The following is a 14961-nucleotide window of genomic DNA, read 5'->3' on the forward strand; positions in this document are numbered from 1 at the left end:
CTTCTCATCGGCCTCAATAGCTTAAGCTAAGCTCACGTTCTCGATGGTCTGATTTCTCTGGGATGGGGTAGAGGGAAGGAAGCGGATCCTGTGTTCACCCACCGTGTCTGTGCACACAAAGGAGCATAAAAATCTAAATCACACCCCAAAACGCAATTGAATTTGAATCCACAGAGTACGTACGGATGGGCCCGGCAGGGCTGGGGTGGGGCACGGACGGTGGCCTCACCTCCGCCATCTGGCTCGCAGGGAGGGGCGTGCGGGAGCTCGCACGCTCCTCCAGCTCCGAGTGCAGGTCTCTGGTGGCCGCGTGCAGGGACTCGGTGAAGACGTGCGGGTCGTCTCTCCTTCTCCAGGCAAAGCTCAGGGCCGCGAGGCCCACCTGGAAGGAGAGGCCCGACGATGCGTACACGGTCGCTGCCCCACGTCCCCAGTCACGATCCTACACAAGCTAGTGTCCCCTGCCTGGGATTCCCAGGCCCCCCCGTTCCCCAGGCTCCGTGTCCTCGAGTGCAAATGGGGTTCAAGAGATGCTCCCATCCTGGGATGTATCTGTGGGCAACACAGCACAGGCCCGTCTCCCAGGTTCCCCTCACACTCGGTCAAATGTGAAGACATGCGATCATGGGTCAGGAACGCGGAGCCCTCCCCCCGCTCCCAGGCCCCGCTGACGCACAGTGACCCCGCAGGAGGCCCCCTCCCCCCGCTCACCAGAAGTGGCTGTGTGACGAAAACACAGCCCAGCACGGACACAACGAGCAGGTGCAGCCAGCGCACACACTGAGTCGGGTCGAACCTGTCCCCCCAGAGAGAACAGCCATCAGCGCCTGCCTGCGTGTGCATGGGGACATCGCGCCCGAGGGCCTGGGCGGCAGGCGGCAGTGGGGCTGCGGCGGGGAGGGGGCCGTGGAGTGGGGCGGGGGCTGGGGGGCTTAGTTATAATAATGACAATAAAGTTCACATCTGCAGAGCACTGAGCAGGTGCCAGGTGGCGAGGATGGAGGGTTTCAGTAGTTCCTCCTGAAACCCTGTGGATTTTCCCATTTCCCAGCTGAGCAAACTGAGTCACAGAGGATTTCGTTGGTTTGTTTCCTAAGTAACTTGCCCGCCATCATTGCCCTCATTGTGTAGAAAGGGAGGAGCCGGGGTGGGAGGAGAGGGAAGCTCCCCCTGCCCCATGGGAGCCCAGCTGGACTGCCCCAGGGACGCCGGGGAGCCGAGCTGCCCAGGGAACCGGATGAGAGAGGCCACAGCGTGGACGGACAGATGGGAATCGTTGTACCAGCACACCGGGCCCAGAGCACAGCTTCTTGGGAGCTCCCCAGCCATGTTCCCTCTTCCCCGGCCTCTCACCCACCGGGACTCTGTCCAGGCCAGAGCGCCATCCCAGAGCTGGCCGGGCCCAGTGGCCCTTTGGGGTTTGTACATGAATTCCTCACCCCCAGGGTCATGGGAGGGAGAAATGAGGACCCAGATTGCAATAGCCCATCTGGGGCCACACGTTGCGTTATCAGAAACACCTGGAGGTTTTTGCTAAGTCTGGACTCTCCCGTCCAGACTCAGGGACATCTGAAAACCATGACTGGTTACCTGTATCCTAGAAACGCCGTCCCTATACCACAGGCCACGGAGACCATCCCGCAAACAGCCCATGCCGCGGGTGCTGCCCAAGGCAGCAGCGCCTGCAGCCACCGGAGAGCAGCGAGTCCTCCAAGCCCACTGTCGGGGGCTAAGGGAGAGCAGGAAGAGGTACATGTAAGAGACCTCATCACTTCCATCCGTCCGAGTGTGGTCGTTAATTCTGTCAGTGGGCCTGGGCCGTGGGTGTGCAGACATCGGGTGACCGGTATTCTGGGCGTGTCCATGAGGGGGTTTCTAGAGAGATGAACGTGTAATGGCTGGACAGAGGAAAGCTGGCTGCCTGCCCAGTGTGGGTGGGCCTCATCCAATCAGGTGAAGGCTGGTATACAAGGAAAGGCCAACCTCGTGGAGGAAGAGAGAATTCCTCCTGCCCCAGGGCCTTTGAGCAGGACACCTGCCTCTTCCTGTCTTTGGACCTGAACTGAGACACTGGTGCTCCTGAGTCTCCAGCGTGCGGACCGCGGGGCCCTCAGACCTGCCCGCCTCCATGAGCGAGCCAGCCGGTTCCTCGTATGTACCCACGCGCCCTTCCCACACCCCATGCCCGGTGCCACAGACCCGCAATTCCACGCAGAGCAGCCGGGTCGACACAGCAGCGACACGGCTGCGCACGGCAACCACCCTCCCCGGCCTGGATGGAAAAGGCCTCACTTCCTCACGTCCTCAGGGCAGAGCACTTTTCGCACTCAGCCTTCTCCATCAGCCGACGCCACAGTCCGGGCCGCGGGTTCGAGTTTCCGCTGTGCGCGTGAGGGAGGGCAGGGGAGGAAGGGGAGGGTGGAGAGGAGGGAAGGCAGGGGGGACAGAGGAGCCGGGGAGGGGAACGGGGAGGAGCAAGGGAGGAGGGGGAGAAGCTGAGGGGGAGGAGGGGGAGGAGGGGGAGGAGGGGGAGGAGAGGGAAGAGAAAAGGGGGGGAGGAGGAAGGGTGAGAATGGGGGGAGGGGAGGACGAGGACAAGAGCAGAGAGGAGGGAGAGGGCGGAACAGGGGGAGAGGAGGGCAGCACGGCCACGTGGGGGAGGGACCACGTGGGCAGCAGCGGCCTCTTGCAGGCTCCACTGGGCACGTTCCCTGGAGCTGAGCACATGATCAGAGGGTCCCCCGCCTGTGCTCATGTCTCCAAGAGGAAGTCCCGGAGCCCCGCTTTCTCAGGCGATCACTCCACTAGGAAGACGCCCCGGGGCCCCTCTGGAGGCAGAAGGCGGTCCGCTGACACAGACTCAGCAGCACCCGCTGGAGAGGGGACACTGGGCAAGGGAAGGACACTTGCTGCACGTACAACGGGGACCCCGAGCTCAGGCGCTGTCCTGTCTCGAGGACCTCCCCCATGGCTTGTTGGTGGGGCATGAGCCTCTGTGCTCCTCCAACCCCCCCACCCCGGCCAGGCACGGCCAGGCGTGTGCCCTCGGCCTTCTCCCGGCTCCAGCATTGCAGGCCGCCGGCCCCAGGCCCCATCTGCACACGGAAACCAAGGATTTTATACGCCACACCCCAGCGGCCGGGGTGCTGTGCGTGTCAGCCCAGCCACACCCGGCTGCCTCCCGCCGCCCTTGCCACCTTGCCAACCACGGTCCACGGAGCAGTGTCCATGGTCAGCGTCTGAACCTGGGTGACTGGGAGCCGGGAAGTACGCGGCTCATGCACCCGCAGCCCTGGGCCCCACAGCCACGTGCACCTGCCCGGCCAGGCCCCGGCCAGCCCCCCTGGACAGCACTGACCAGCTGCTTGGCCACCCCCGGGGACCCCGTCCCCGCTCGTTCTCCGCTGAGCTACTGGCTTGTCCGAAGCTGTCGTGAGTCACTCTGCTCCACAGCAAGTGAAGTCTATCCTGACCTTTTCAAGACGTGAGTAAACCCACGTGTGTGTACAGCAGAAACGGACAGGACTTGGGAACAGACCTCACGGCTGTTTCGGACAGGCCTGGTGTCCATGTGACCAGAAAGTCCAGCCTCATTGGACCCAGCTCCCGCTGGGTGACCCCTGCTTCTCCCAGGGGCCGAGGACACAGAAGGGGCCCAGCATTGTACCCAACGTCACCTTGCACACGGAGAGTGCCATGGGTCCCCTTCTCCCTTGGAGCCTGCTGGCCGGGGTCAGCTCCGCGGGCCCCCCACTCTGGGGATGGACAGCCCACACTTCGGCCACCTGCTGCCCTCCCGTGGGCCCTGGCATGCCCCGAGAGACCCTGACCCTGGAAGAGACAATGTCGGGGTGAGGTTAACACCTCGGCGCCCGCAGTTCCCTTGCCATATTGTGTCCTCCGCGGCATGGCTTGCGAGCTTTCTTAGGAGCTGGGCCGTAACCTCCGCGAGCCTCAGGCTGGGGAAGGTTCTGGGGAGGAGGCGCGGCCATCCTGGGACCAGCTTACTCACATCTGTAGAGGGTGGCGGGGTGCCTGTAGGCAAGGACGGGATGGCTGCGGCCAACAGGGATGCCACCTGCCCTCTGGGAGGCCGACCCGGACCCGCCAGCGCAGGGCTCGGGCGAGGCTCCCCGCGGCAGGGCAGAGAGGCGGCCCCACACAGGGGAGCAGAGGGGACTGAGGTCTGCACAGGCAGGAGCTCTCAGTGGGGAGGCAGAGATTGGAAAGTACAAGGACCACACGTCCCCCAAACGTCAGCACAGACCAGCAACCACACCCCTCTCGTGTGGCCTCCGCTGGGGCTCCTGACAGTGGGCCTCGAGCTCCCTGGGGAACGGGCCCATCTCTCCGCAGGATCTGCCCTGCTCGGGGTCCCTGCCCTGGGCCTCACCAGCCGTGTCCAGGCCATGGCCCAGGGAGACACAGAGGAACAGAGACGCAGAGAAACACAGCTGTATTTACCTCTTGTGTCTTATGGGCGTCTGCCATCCTCCCGGAGGAGTGAGGGCCTGTTTAAACAAAGTTTGAGTTATGACGTTAAGGCCGGGATCTAGGGTGCTCTGGGAGAGAGACTCCTTCAGGAAATAGGCCTCCCCGAGACACGGGACGTGGCTGCCAGTGTGGCCCGTCCACGGGGACTGGGGCGCGGGCTGCACGGCCCCTAGAGAGGCTTTCATGCAGATGGAGTGAAGCTCGCTGTCGTCGCAGTGAACAGCAGCGAACACAGGGAACAGGAGACACGAGGTGTCCTCTGCAGGACGGCGGGCGGAGACTTCACCACCAGCCAGCGCTGTGGTGTGTAAACAAACAGGAAACACCTTCCAGGCTTTTTCTAAACACACACTCACCCTGAGCTGCCTCAGCGGACGCTCTTCTCAGGGGCAGGCAGGGGTGCGGGCGGGCTTCCTGCAGAAGGAAGGAGTCAGCTGGGGGCGGGCGTCCCCCTGTGCGGAGGGCCCGGGGCAGCAGGGCACGAGGACGGGCCGCCCGTACCTGGCTGAACCTCAGGAGCACTGACAGGAGCTGTGCCCCGGGAGCAGCCAGCAGCGAGCACAGGAGCCCTGTCCGGAAGGACCCGGCGGTGGCATCCGGGGTGCCGAGAGCCCATGGGAGCTGTAGGAAGGCAGCAGTCACGACACCGGGAACGCGTCCGCTGTAGTCTTAAATGTGAACGAGTACCCTATGTGTGGCGAAAGCCCTGTCTCCCTGAAGCCTTGGAAACAATGGAAACTCGCAAGGAATCCTTCCGTTTTTCTAAAATACACATCTTTCCAGATTGAACGAGCGTGTGCTGCGTGCCCACTTCCTGCTGGGCACACTCCCTGCGCCCCTGGCTGAGTCCTTGCCGCAATCTGATGAGAAGGCATCCATGTCCCGGACGCGTTCTATGTCCCCAACACGAGCAGAGAAGATCAGACAAAGCGTCAACCCCAGAGGGGAGGGCGAGTTCAGGACCGCAGCCCATTCCTGACCCAGCTGGACCCAGACTTGCTGCCTGGACAGATTTTTCTGGCCAGAGGATTTTTAAAATTTGAAATAAGTGCCAACCTTAGAAAAAAAAAATCCAGGAGTGTGCTCTGGGGACAGTCCAGGCTGCTCACTCCGGAGAAGTCACACTCCGTGGCACCAGGAGGCCGCGAGCTCTGCATGGCGGGGATCACGGAGGGAGGCCTGTGCCGGCCCCACTCCGAGCCCACCGCCCGGCAGCCCCCTGCCCCTCACCCCCGGCTCCATCCAGGCCAGCCTCCCCTCTGTGGCGCTCAAGGCACCGGGCTCCCTCCCCTGGCTTGAAACCTTTCTGCCAGGACTGTGAGTTTCGCTAATGCCCGGGCTGAGAACCTGTCGCATGGCCGGTCTGGGAAGCAGAAGTCACTTCCAGGAGAATCCAGGGCCCCCCACCTGCTCCGGTCCGGCCGCGGCGAGCAGGGCGGCGAGACAGGCGTAGGCACACAGCAAGGCGAAGGCCACGGTGAGGCGCGCTGTGTGCGGGAAGCCGCTGGGGGGTGGCCAGCCGTATGCGGAGGCCCAGATGTGGAAATCCTCCAGATACTCCGTGAACTTGGAATACAAGAGCTGAAACAGACCGGGAGAGAGACGCTGGACCAACGGCGGGGACTCCGGGTGGGCAGGCAGTGATTCTCTGGGCGATGCCACTAGCTTGTCAGCTCCTCAGCCCGTCGCTGGGCCTCCCAGACCCTCGCTCTGCACCCTGGACCTGCACTGGGGCACCCGCAGCTCTGGGACGAGCTGTCCCTCCGCCTCTCCCGTCTCACCCCCGAGCATCTTCACGCCCTGCCCGGCAGAGCCTCTGTCTACAAGCCCTCCCTGTTCCCAGCACGCTGCTCGCAACACACGTGATTTTCACTGGGCTCTGAGTGCACTGCGGGCCGGGAGCGTGCCTGGCCCTGGGTGTCCTCAGCAGCCCTACGGCATCGGCCACATGGCGGGCAGCTCGCCACCTACAGAATCACGCTGGGTACAAAAGGTTCAGTTCAACCCGAGGAGCGCTCGGTGCTCAACACTATTCTAGGAAAACCGTGACGAGCATGAGAACACAGAGGCAAATCCAGGGAAAACAGGTTTAACGAGATGAGAATATATCTTCGGGATGTGGCTCGGTCGGTGGGGTGACTGCTTTTGGCTCAGGTCATGATTGCAGAGTCCTGGGATCGAGTCCCACATCGGGCTCCCAGCTCCACGGGGCGTCTGCTTCTCCCTCTGACCTCTCCCCTCTCATGCTCTCTCTCACTGTCTCTCTCAAATGGATAAATAAAATCTTTAGAACGAAAAAAGGAATACATCTTCATCAATGGACTGGCCAGCAGGTGGTCTCAGGACTAACACATACAGACTTCTCCCCCCAAGTTCTCAAGCAAAACAGCTGGAAAATGAACGCGACTGTTTTGTCCGTCATAATCGCGCACAGACACTGGTCTGAGGGAAAGTGCCGGCCGAGCCAGGCACTCAGCGGTGCGGGGCTGAAGACTTTCCGTACTGCCAGCGCCCGTGGTGGTTTTCTTACTCCGTCGGCAGCGCCCATGTGGTGAGCCCGGGCTCTCGCCCATGACAGATGGCGACAGGGACCCACTGGAAAGAAGGATCTGGTGACGTGGGAGGACACCAACCCTCCCTGGCCTCCGCCCGCCTGAGACCAGCTGCGAAACTGGGCTCTGGGAACACAAAGTCCCCGTCGAAGTGTCTCTACGACTACAGGAAAGAGAACCACCACGTCCAGCAGGCACACCCGGCCCTTCAGTGACGAGTCTACAGAAAAGTCACGAGGACAATTCGCCAGAAAGTGCAAAATGCCTAAGCGTCATCCCGACAGGACCAAACCCTCTCCCGGAAGATCGGGACTCACGCAGAGCGAGTTTCACGGGTGTTTGGTGAGATGCTTGGTGGTCCTGTCTTTGCTCTCGATCCCGTGCATTCGGCCCCCAGGTCACGCCCGTACGGCTGCCTGGCCATCTTGGGGTTCAGGATGCACAGGGCACTGCCGTCCTTACCTAGTGGCCCTCTGGACCCTGCCGACCTCAGGCAACAGTAAATTCTGTGAATGTTATTACGTCACGGCAGCAGTACCTGAGGGTGACTCATCCTTGCCCGCACTGGCCCGCTCGACTTCCGGTTGATGGCACGGCCACCTCGACGCCACGGCCACCTCGACGCCAACTTCAGTGCGGTTTAGGGAAACAGCCACAGGGAGAAGCAGCGTTGGCATCACAGCCGGCCGGTCACCTACCTTCCAGAAGCCGAGGCCCTGGCGCAGACAGCCCAGCTCCCGCTCCACACGGCCGTCCTGCCTGCTCGCCGCCAGCCAGCACTCGGCGGGGAAGAGCCAGCTCCGCCCGGGCCCGGGTCCCAGCTCTCCCACCACGACGTGGCTCACGTACCAGGCTGGGGAGGGCCCACGGCTGTCGTGCCAGAGGCGGATGCCCCGGAGCGGGCCCAGCAGAGCAGGGGCGCTGAGGACACACACAGCAGCCACGGTCAGGACGGGGTCTGGGCGGCGGGGGCCCCGCAAGGCAGCCTCAGCCTCAATTCTCACCCTCGGAGGCACCTCGGACCTGTCGAGCCATGCGCTATGACCCACGGAGCCCCTCTGGAGCGTGGGGCGCGACAGGGAGCTCCCGCAGGCCCCTGGCCATGCTGGTCAGTAGCCCCACGCTGCGCTCCCGCACGCCCGCCGGCCCCCTAGAGCCCCGCCCGCCCCAGCTCCCTCACGCATCCGTGTCCAGCCTGGACGAGTCTGGAGCTCACCTCTTCTTAGTGAAGACGGGACCCAGACCGACAAGGACCGTACACGAGGTTCTCCAGGAGAAAAGCATTTAGTGCAGCTTCTCCCCATTGTATGAACCAGCAGGACTCCCGGGAAGTGACCCCGCCCTGTCCAGCCACACTACGGTCTTTGCACGGCCACGGGTCCGTGCTCTTCCCAATGTGGGGGGCCCCAATCAGCTGAGCGGGCGCCGCGCCGTCTGAGCACCCCCAGCGTGTAAACTAGCACCCCCCCACCCCCCGCTCCTTCCTGCACGAATCTGTGTCCAACGGCACCGTGAATGACTCTGTAAGACTGAGACCGTCTGTGCACAGAGCCACACCACTGGGACGGGTCTTGCTCACCTCAGGACAAAAGTGTGTCTGGAATTCCTTTCGAACAGGGCCTTCTCCGGACAGCAGAGTTCTCTGGGTTCTGAAGACCCGTTCTCGCCGCGTAGAACGATGTAAACCTCGAGACAAAAACACAAGGTAGGGGGTTGAGATTCTGGACACAGAACACTAAGCTGAGTCAGAAAGGGGTATTGCCTCCCAACCCCCAGCCTTTCCAGAGCCTTCCAGCCCTAGGGACCAAGGGGACACCCAGTCCCATCCCAGCACGGCCCCTCCCACGCTTTCCCAGGAGAGACCCGGGAAGGAGTGTCTGTCCTGCCAGGCTGGCCAGATTTCTACGTATTCGATCTAGAAAAGCCAGATGGCAACTCGGATTCCCTAGGGCATGTGTTGGTCTCAGGAGGGAGCGGACAGACAGTGGTCGCATCCTCCTCCCTCGGCTCAGACAGAGACGGGGGAGGACTGAGGGCCCTCCGGGGGCTGTGACCATGACCGGGCTAGATGAGGCGCCTGCAGACACACATTCCCAGCTGCACGGGGCTCACGACTCCCCACCGAGACGGCTTCTGTGGCCCAGAAACACACGATCAATCTTTCATTTAGGAAAGTTCCTTATCTATTTCCAGTTTTTAAAATCCTTCCCCGTCGCAAAACACATATTTTCTTCAAGAAGTTTCTAAACTTTGTTTTAATCTGCAAGTCTCCAGTCTGTGGAGCTGCTTTGGGGTGTAACATGAAGTAGGGGTTCACTAGAGCTTTCTTCCACAGGAAAAGCCACAGTCCCCAGGTATCCTGTGGGAGGGCCCCTGCTCCTCCCATCCTGCCCCGTGATGCCCAGCGCCAGCTGTAGCCCCGTGCCCTCGTCTGTCCGTCTGCCTCACACGGGGCTGGACGTGTGGGCAGCTCTCCACGGAGAAGGTGGAGGGGCCGAGGGTTGGGGGGTGGCCCTGAGGGCGAGGAGGGCTCGCATCAGCAGGCATGAGGGAGTGCACGATGGGGGAGAGGAGCCCCCGACTCCGGATGGAGGTAGCTGGGCAGGCCAGTCTCCACGCGGGGCGTGTCGGGGCCGTCACTCCCGCCATCCACAGCCTCGCATACCACAGACTGCGAGCGCCAGGATGACCCACTTACCTTGGCGCTGCAGCGGGCAGGGGACCGGAAGCCTGTGTCCACGACAACCGCGTACAGCTGGTGGCCGGGAGGAGCTTCTTCTTGAAGAAAAATGTAACCAGCTTTCTCCTTCTTGTGACGATCCACATGTCTGCTTTTAGTAACCAGAAGTGTATAAAGCACCGTAAAAACGACAATCAAAATGCTCGGAAGCAGGTTCTCTGGGCGTCTGTAAATGATAGGAGAGGAACAAGTGGTAAATTATGGAAATAAACATTCGGGCAAAGACCAACCAATGGCCCCCCATGCTGGCTCGCACGCACGCACGCTCACACACACGCACACCCACACACGCACTCACATGCATGCACACCCGCACGCTCACACGCATGCACGCCCACACGCACACTCACATGTTCACACACCCACAGGCGCACTCGCACGCCCACACGCACACTCACGCACACCCACATGCACATTCACACGCTCACATACCCACATGCTCACACACCCCCCCCACATTCGCATGCACGCACACCCATATGCACACTCATGTGCTCACACACACGCACACTCGCATGCACACTTGCAGGCACGCGCACCCACATACATACTCACATGTTCACACACCCACAGGCACACTCGCACGCACACTCACTCACCCACATGCACATTTACACGCTCACATACCCACATGCTCACACACCCCCCCACATTCGCATGCACGCACACCCATATGCACACTCACATGCTCACACACACGCACACTCACATGCATGCACGCCCACATACATACTCACATGTTCACACACCCACAGGCACACTCGCACGCACACACGCACACTCACCCGCATGCACATTCACACGCTCACATACCCACACCCCCCCACATTCGCATGCACGCACACCCATATGCACTCACATGCTCACACACACACTCACGCACACCCGCATGCACACCCACACGCTCACACGCATGCATGCCCACACGCACACTCACATGTTCACACACCCACAGGCACACTCGCACGCACACACGCACACTCACGGACACCCACATGCTCACACGTATGCACACCCACACGCACACTCACATATTCACACACCCACAGGCACACTCGCACACACACACGCACACTCACGGACACCCACATGCACACCCGCATGCTCACACGCATGCACACCCACACCCACACTCACATGTTCGCACACTCGCACGCACACACGCACACTCACGCTCACACACATGCACACCCACACGCATACTCACATGCTCACACACCCACAGGCACACTCGCACGCACACACGCACACTCACACTCACCCACATGCGCATTTACATGCTCACATACCCACATGCTCACACACCCCCACACATTCGCATGCACGCACACCCATATGCACACTCTCATGCATGCGCACCCACACGCATACTCACATGTTCACACACCCACAGGCACACTCGCACGCACACACTCACACTTACCCGCATGCACATTCACATGCTCACATACCCACATGCTCACACCCCCCACACATTCGCATGCACGCACACCCATATGCACACTCACATGCTCACACACACGCACACTCACATGCACACTCACAGGCACGCGCACCCACACGCTCACACGCACACAGAAGCCCACGCTGGTCTTCACTGATACGTTTGTAAACGCTTGTCCGTCTCGTAACTTCGCGGAGAAAGTAGATTCTTACTGGGGCAGAAGACCAAGCAGGGAAAGGTGGAGGGAGCTGCGAGGCCTCTGCCGTCCCCGTGTTAGGACGGGTCTGAGCCCCTCAGGGGAAGGAGCCGCTGGAGGCCGACTCAGGCATAAGGACTCAGACAGAGACGCCTGGGGAGAGACCAGCTTCTGCATCTGAAGCCCGTGTGGGGCGGCCACTCAGGGCCTCTCTCCGAGGAGCTTTCTTGGTGACATGTGGTAAGAACGCCGATCTTGCTGCTTATGTGAAGACTCAGGAGAACGATTCCGCAAAGTGCATCGTGTGGGCGTAACAGACGCTCCCTCCCTCTTGGAGACCCTGACTACATGCCCCGACCCTCCCGCCCCGCGTGGTCGGGCTGCCTGCTCCCCACCGCACCTGGCCCTCGCCTCCTGCTCCCGGGCACCAGAGCTGGCCAGACCCCTCCAGACCCACAGAGTGGGGTCCACTGCGAGTCACTAGTGCCAGGACCCTGACCTGGAGTCTCACGGGATTCTGATGGGGTTTCCAAGGGCAGGCAGGTGCTTCACAGGGGTACTATTCCCCCAGAATGCACCTGTCCCTGCCTGACTCAAGGTGCTGCCTTTTATCTGGGTGTCCCCAAGGCTTGTCCCCCCTCAAGTCATATCTGAAAGCACAGTTAAACAGCTGTCCTGAGTCCCTTTCGCTGGACTCCTGGTGGCCTCACTGTCCCCAGCACCTGTGGTCCCATTGACCCACTGGCTGGTCTACAAAGCAATCAACTCTTTGACGACTGATTCAGTAACAAGGTATGGAAGGTTCCCCACTACATCAGCATGAGGGAGACCCAACGCTCAGCAGGAAATGCCAACCCTGCCACTGATACCCATTCCGCAAACCCCCACTCAGTGTCTGCTGTGGCCGAGCCTGGTCGGGGCTCCGTGTGGGTGACTGGGCAGCGGGCTCCTGCCCGCACAAGCTCACCCTCTACTCACCCAAGTTCAGAATCCAAATACACGTGTTCTGTGTATTTATTATATAAACAAACTTAAGTTGAAATCCACTATCTAAACTGGGGCACTTTTGGGGTGCCTGGCTGGCTCAGTTGGAAGAGTGTGTGATTCTTGATCCTGGGGTCGTGAGTTAGAAAAAGCAGCTAAAATGGGACTTTTGAAGAGGAAGAGGGAGCTGTGAAAATGCATAAACCAGGAGGGCACACCACCGTGACCTCGCTGACGAGACTGCCCCAGTGAGTGCCCACCAACCAGGGTCACGGTGAACCAAAGCCGAGCTGGACGGGACATATGCTGACTTTCTCGGGCTTTTGTGTCTCCTGTCCGAGGATGTAGGGACAGACAGAGAAGATTCCAAAACTCAAAACAGTAACAGGTGACATGGGTTTCACGCATCCGTGATCTAGAACATGGAACTCACCTCTGCCACTTGGAAACGTCACTCATTGAAAAGCTGGCATTCAGGCTTCTTCTCGCAACAGAGGCCGGTGCGAGGCGGTCGTAGCTAGGAGGGAGACGCGGGTTAGGACGCCAAATGTGTGCTGAGCGCAGCGTCTACGGCATCACGTACGCAGGTTAAAGGTGGGACAGAAAGGCTAACAGGTTCTAGTCGTTAAAACCTTGCAGGATGGCTCATTGTGTACATCATGCACGGTCCGGCTCAGCCCAGAGCCCGGGCAGGTGTAAGCCCAGCCCTGCTATGGGCAGACACGTGGCCACCAACCAGACACGGGAACCACCGTCCACCCACGAGCGCGTTTCAACAGACGTCTACAGCCATCACCTCGGCTGGGGGCACAAGAGCACTGGAAAGCCAGACCCTGCTCTCCTAGAGGCTGCAGCCCGGAGGGAGCCGGGCCTGCAGACGGGGAGGGGCGCACGAACCAGGTACTGTGGCCATTTTCACAGGGACCCGGGGCCAGGGAGGCCAGGCACCGGGCCCCATGCAGAAGAAAGTACAGTGAGCTTCTAAAAGTCTCAAGTTTGTCCTCAAGAGTACGTCTGTACCTGCAGCTCACTTTTTCCGGAGACGTTCCTGGCCGGGGAGAGAAGCTTGCGGATTTCCACTCCCTCTCTTCCCAGAAGAGGCACTGCACCCACTGGAAACACACCGTGTAGTTCACTGCCTGTGCGAAATGTTTGTTCGGAGGGCTTCTGTCATAGGCAGCGTCTAGTAAGGATAAATATCCCAAGTGGGGGTCTAAAAAGGGGAAAACAAACACACCTGAAATTTGCAGAAAGGCGTAATGTATTCCCGGGGGCCAGAGCAGGGGCAGCAGGGCAGGGGCAGGGCTGGCAGGGCAGGGGAGAGGCTGGTGGGGCAGGGGAGAGTCCCTCTGGCGTTGCCTCTCCCAGGGCACAGAAGCTGCGAGGCAAATGGGTCCAGGCAGGCTCCCCACTGCCGATTTTCATGAGGGCTGGCCGAGTGTGGGATATGTTTGCCTACATGCCAGGACCCTCTGGACACCCTGAACGGGCCACCCCCTGCCCAGGAGACACAGGACCCCGGAGGCAGCTCCCCCAGCTCCACACAGCCCCTTCCTGCTTCTCCTTGGCCCGTCAGCTGGCTGCCAGTCCTGGGTCTCCAGTGGTCCCCATGAGGACAGCACAGTGACCGTGCATTGTTAGTCTATCACTTGGGAGTAACTTTTTATGTTTAGAAGGAAAAATATTTGACATTCTATTTATTTAAAATTTGTCCCTAAGACTTTTTTTTAAAGATTTTTTTAAAGATTTCTCTATTTATTTGAGAAAGAGTAGGGGGAGGGGTAGAAGGAGAGGGAGAGAGAATCTCCAGCAGACTCCGTGCTGGGCACAGAGCCCGACGTGGGGCTCGATCCCACGACCCTGAGGTCATCACCTGGGCCAAAACCAAGACTTGGACACTCAACTGACCGAGCCACCCAGGCGCCCCTTGCCCCTGAGACTTTTTATTAAGTGATGTTGGGACAACTAGCTACTAACCTACTTGTAAAAATAGGAAATCAGATCTGCATCTCATGCCCCGTACAGCACCAGCAGTCAGAGATCTAAACGCAAGCTCCCAGGGCTGTGCAGACACAAAACGAAATCATAGATGCGAATGACCTTCTCTCATAACCTGGCATAAGGAATGAATTTCTAACAAGGACTCACTCACAATCTAAGAGTAATTTTTAAAAAGTTCATAAACATTATTTTTTTAAAAGCTTTTACAAAGCAAAACAGCTCAATAAAGACAAAGTTGGAAACTCTAGGAGTCAAGAAAAAATAAACTCAAGACAGAAATGGATGTGTATGGACAGCTCACAAAAAAAAAAGGAGGTAAGGCCTTCAAGTGTATGAAGAAATGCTCAAATCACAATATCTATTGCATATTAAAACTACCATTTCTCAAATATCCATCTGGCAAAATTCAAAATCTTGAAAACATAGTCTGTTGGCGAAGCTGTGGGGAAACAGGCCCTGTGCTCACATGGGGGGGGGGGGCTGGGTGTGGAGTTTGGCCACATTTATGGAAACTGCACACACGTTTGCCCTTCAACCCTGGAACACCGCA

At 59.7% G+C, this 14961-nt stretch overlaps 1 protein-coding gene across 1 annotated transcript in view; it reads right to left on the minus strand.

The window, feature by feature from the left end:
- The window catches only part of PKD1L1 (polycystin 1 like 1, transient receptor potential channel interacting), a gene marked incomplete at both ends in the record, with an annotated part of 79915 nt that overhangs the window by 20650 nt on the left and 44304 nt on the right, over positions 1–14961 (minus strand). The window contains 14 exons of the mRNA XM_080818178.1: positions 230–382; positions 712–796; positions 1591–1729; positions 3017–3095; positions 3678–3831; positions 4465–4753; positions 4851–4908; positions 4996–5115; positions 5902–6075; positions 7745–7967; positions 8626–8732; positions 9745–9952; positions 12844–12927; positions 13431–13623. Of these exons, the coding sequence (XP_080674304.1) occupies positions 230–382; positions 712–796; positions 1591–1729; positions 3017–3095; positions 3678–3831; positions 4465–4753; positions 4851–4908; positions 4996–5115; positions 5902–6075; positions 7745–7967; positions 8626–8732; positions 9745–9952; positions 12844–12927; positions 13431–13623 (2066 nt within the window). The remainder of the gene's footprint in view (positions 1–229; positions 383–711; positions 797–1590; positions 1730–3016; positions 3096–3677; positions 3832–4464; positions 4754–4850; positions 4909–4995; positions 5116–5901; positions 6076–7744; positions 7968–8625; positions 8733–9744; positions 9953–12843; positions 12928–13430; positions 13624–14961) is intronic.

Source organism: Martes martes (genome assembly GCF_963455335.1).
Source record: "Martes martes genome assembly, chromosome: 11".
NCBI lineage: Eukaryota > Metazoa > Chordata > Mammalia > Carnivora > Mustelidae > Martes > Martes martes.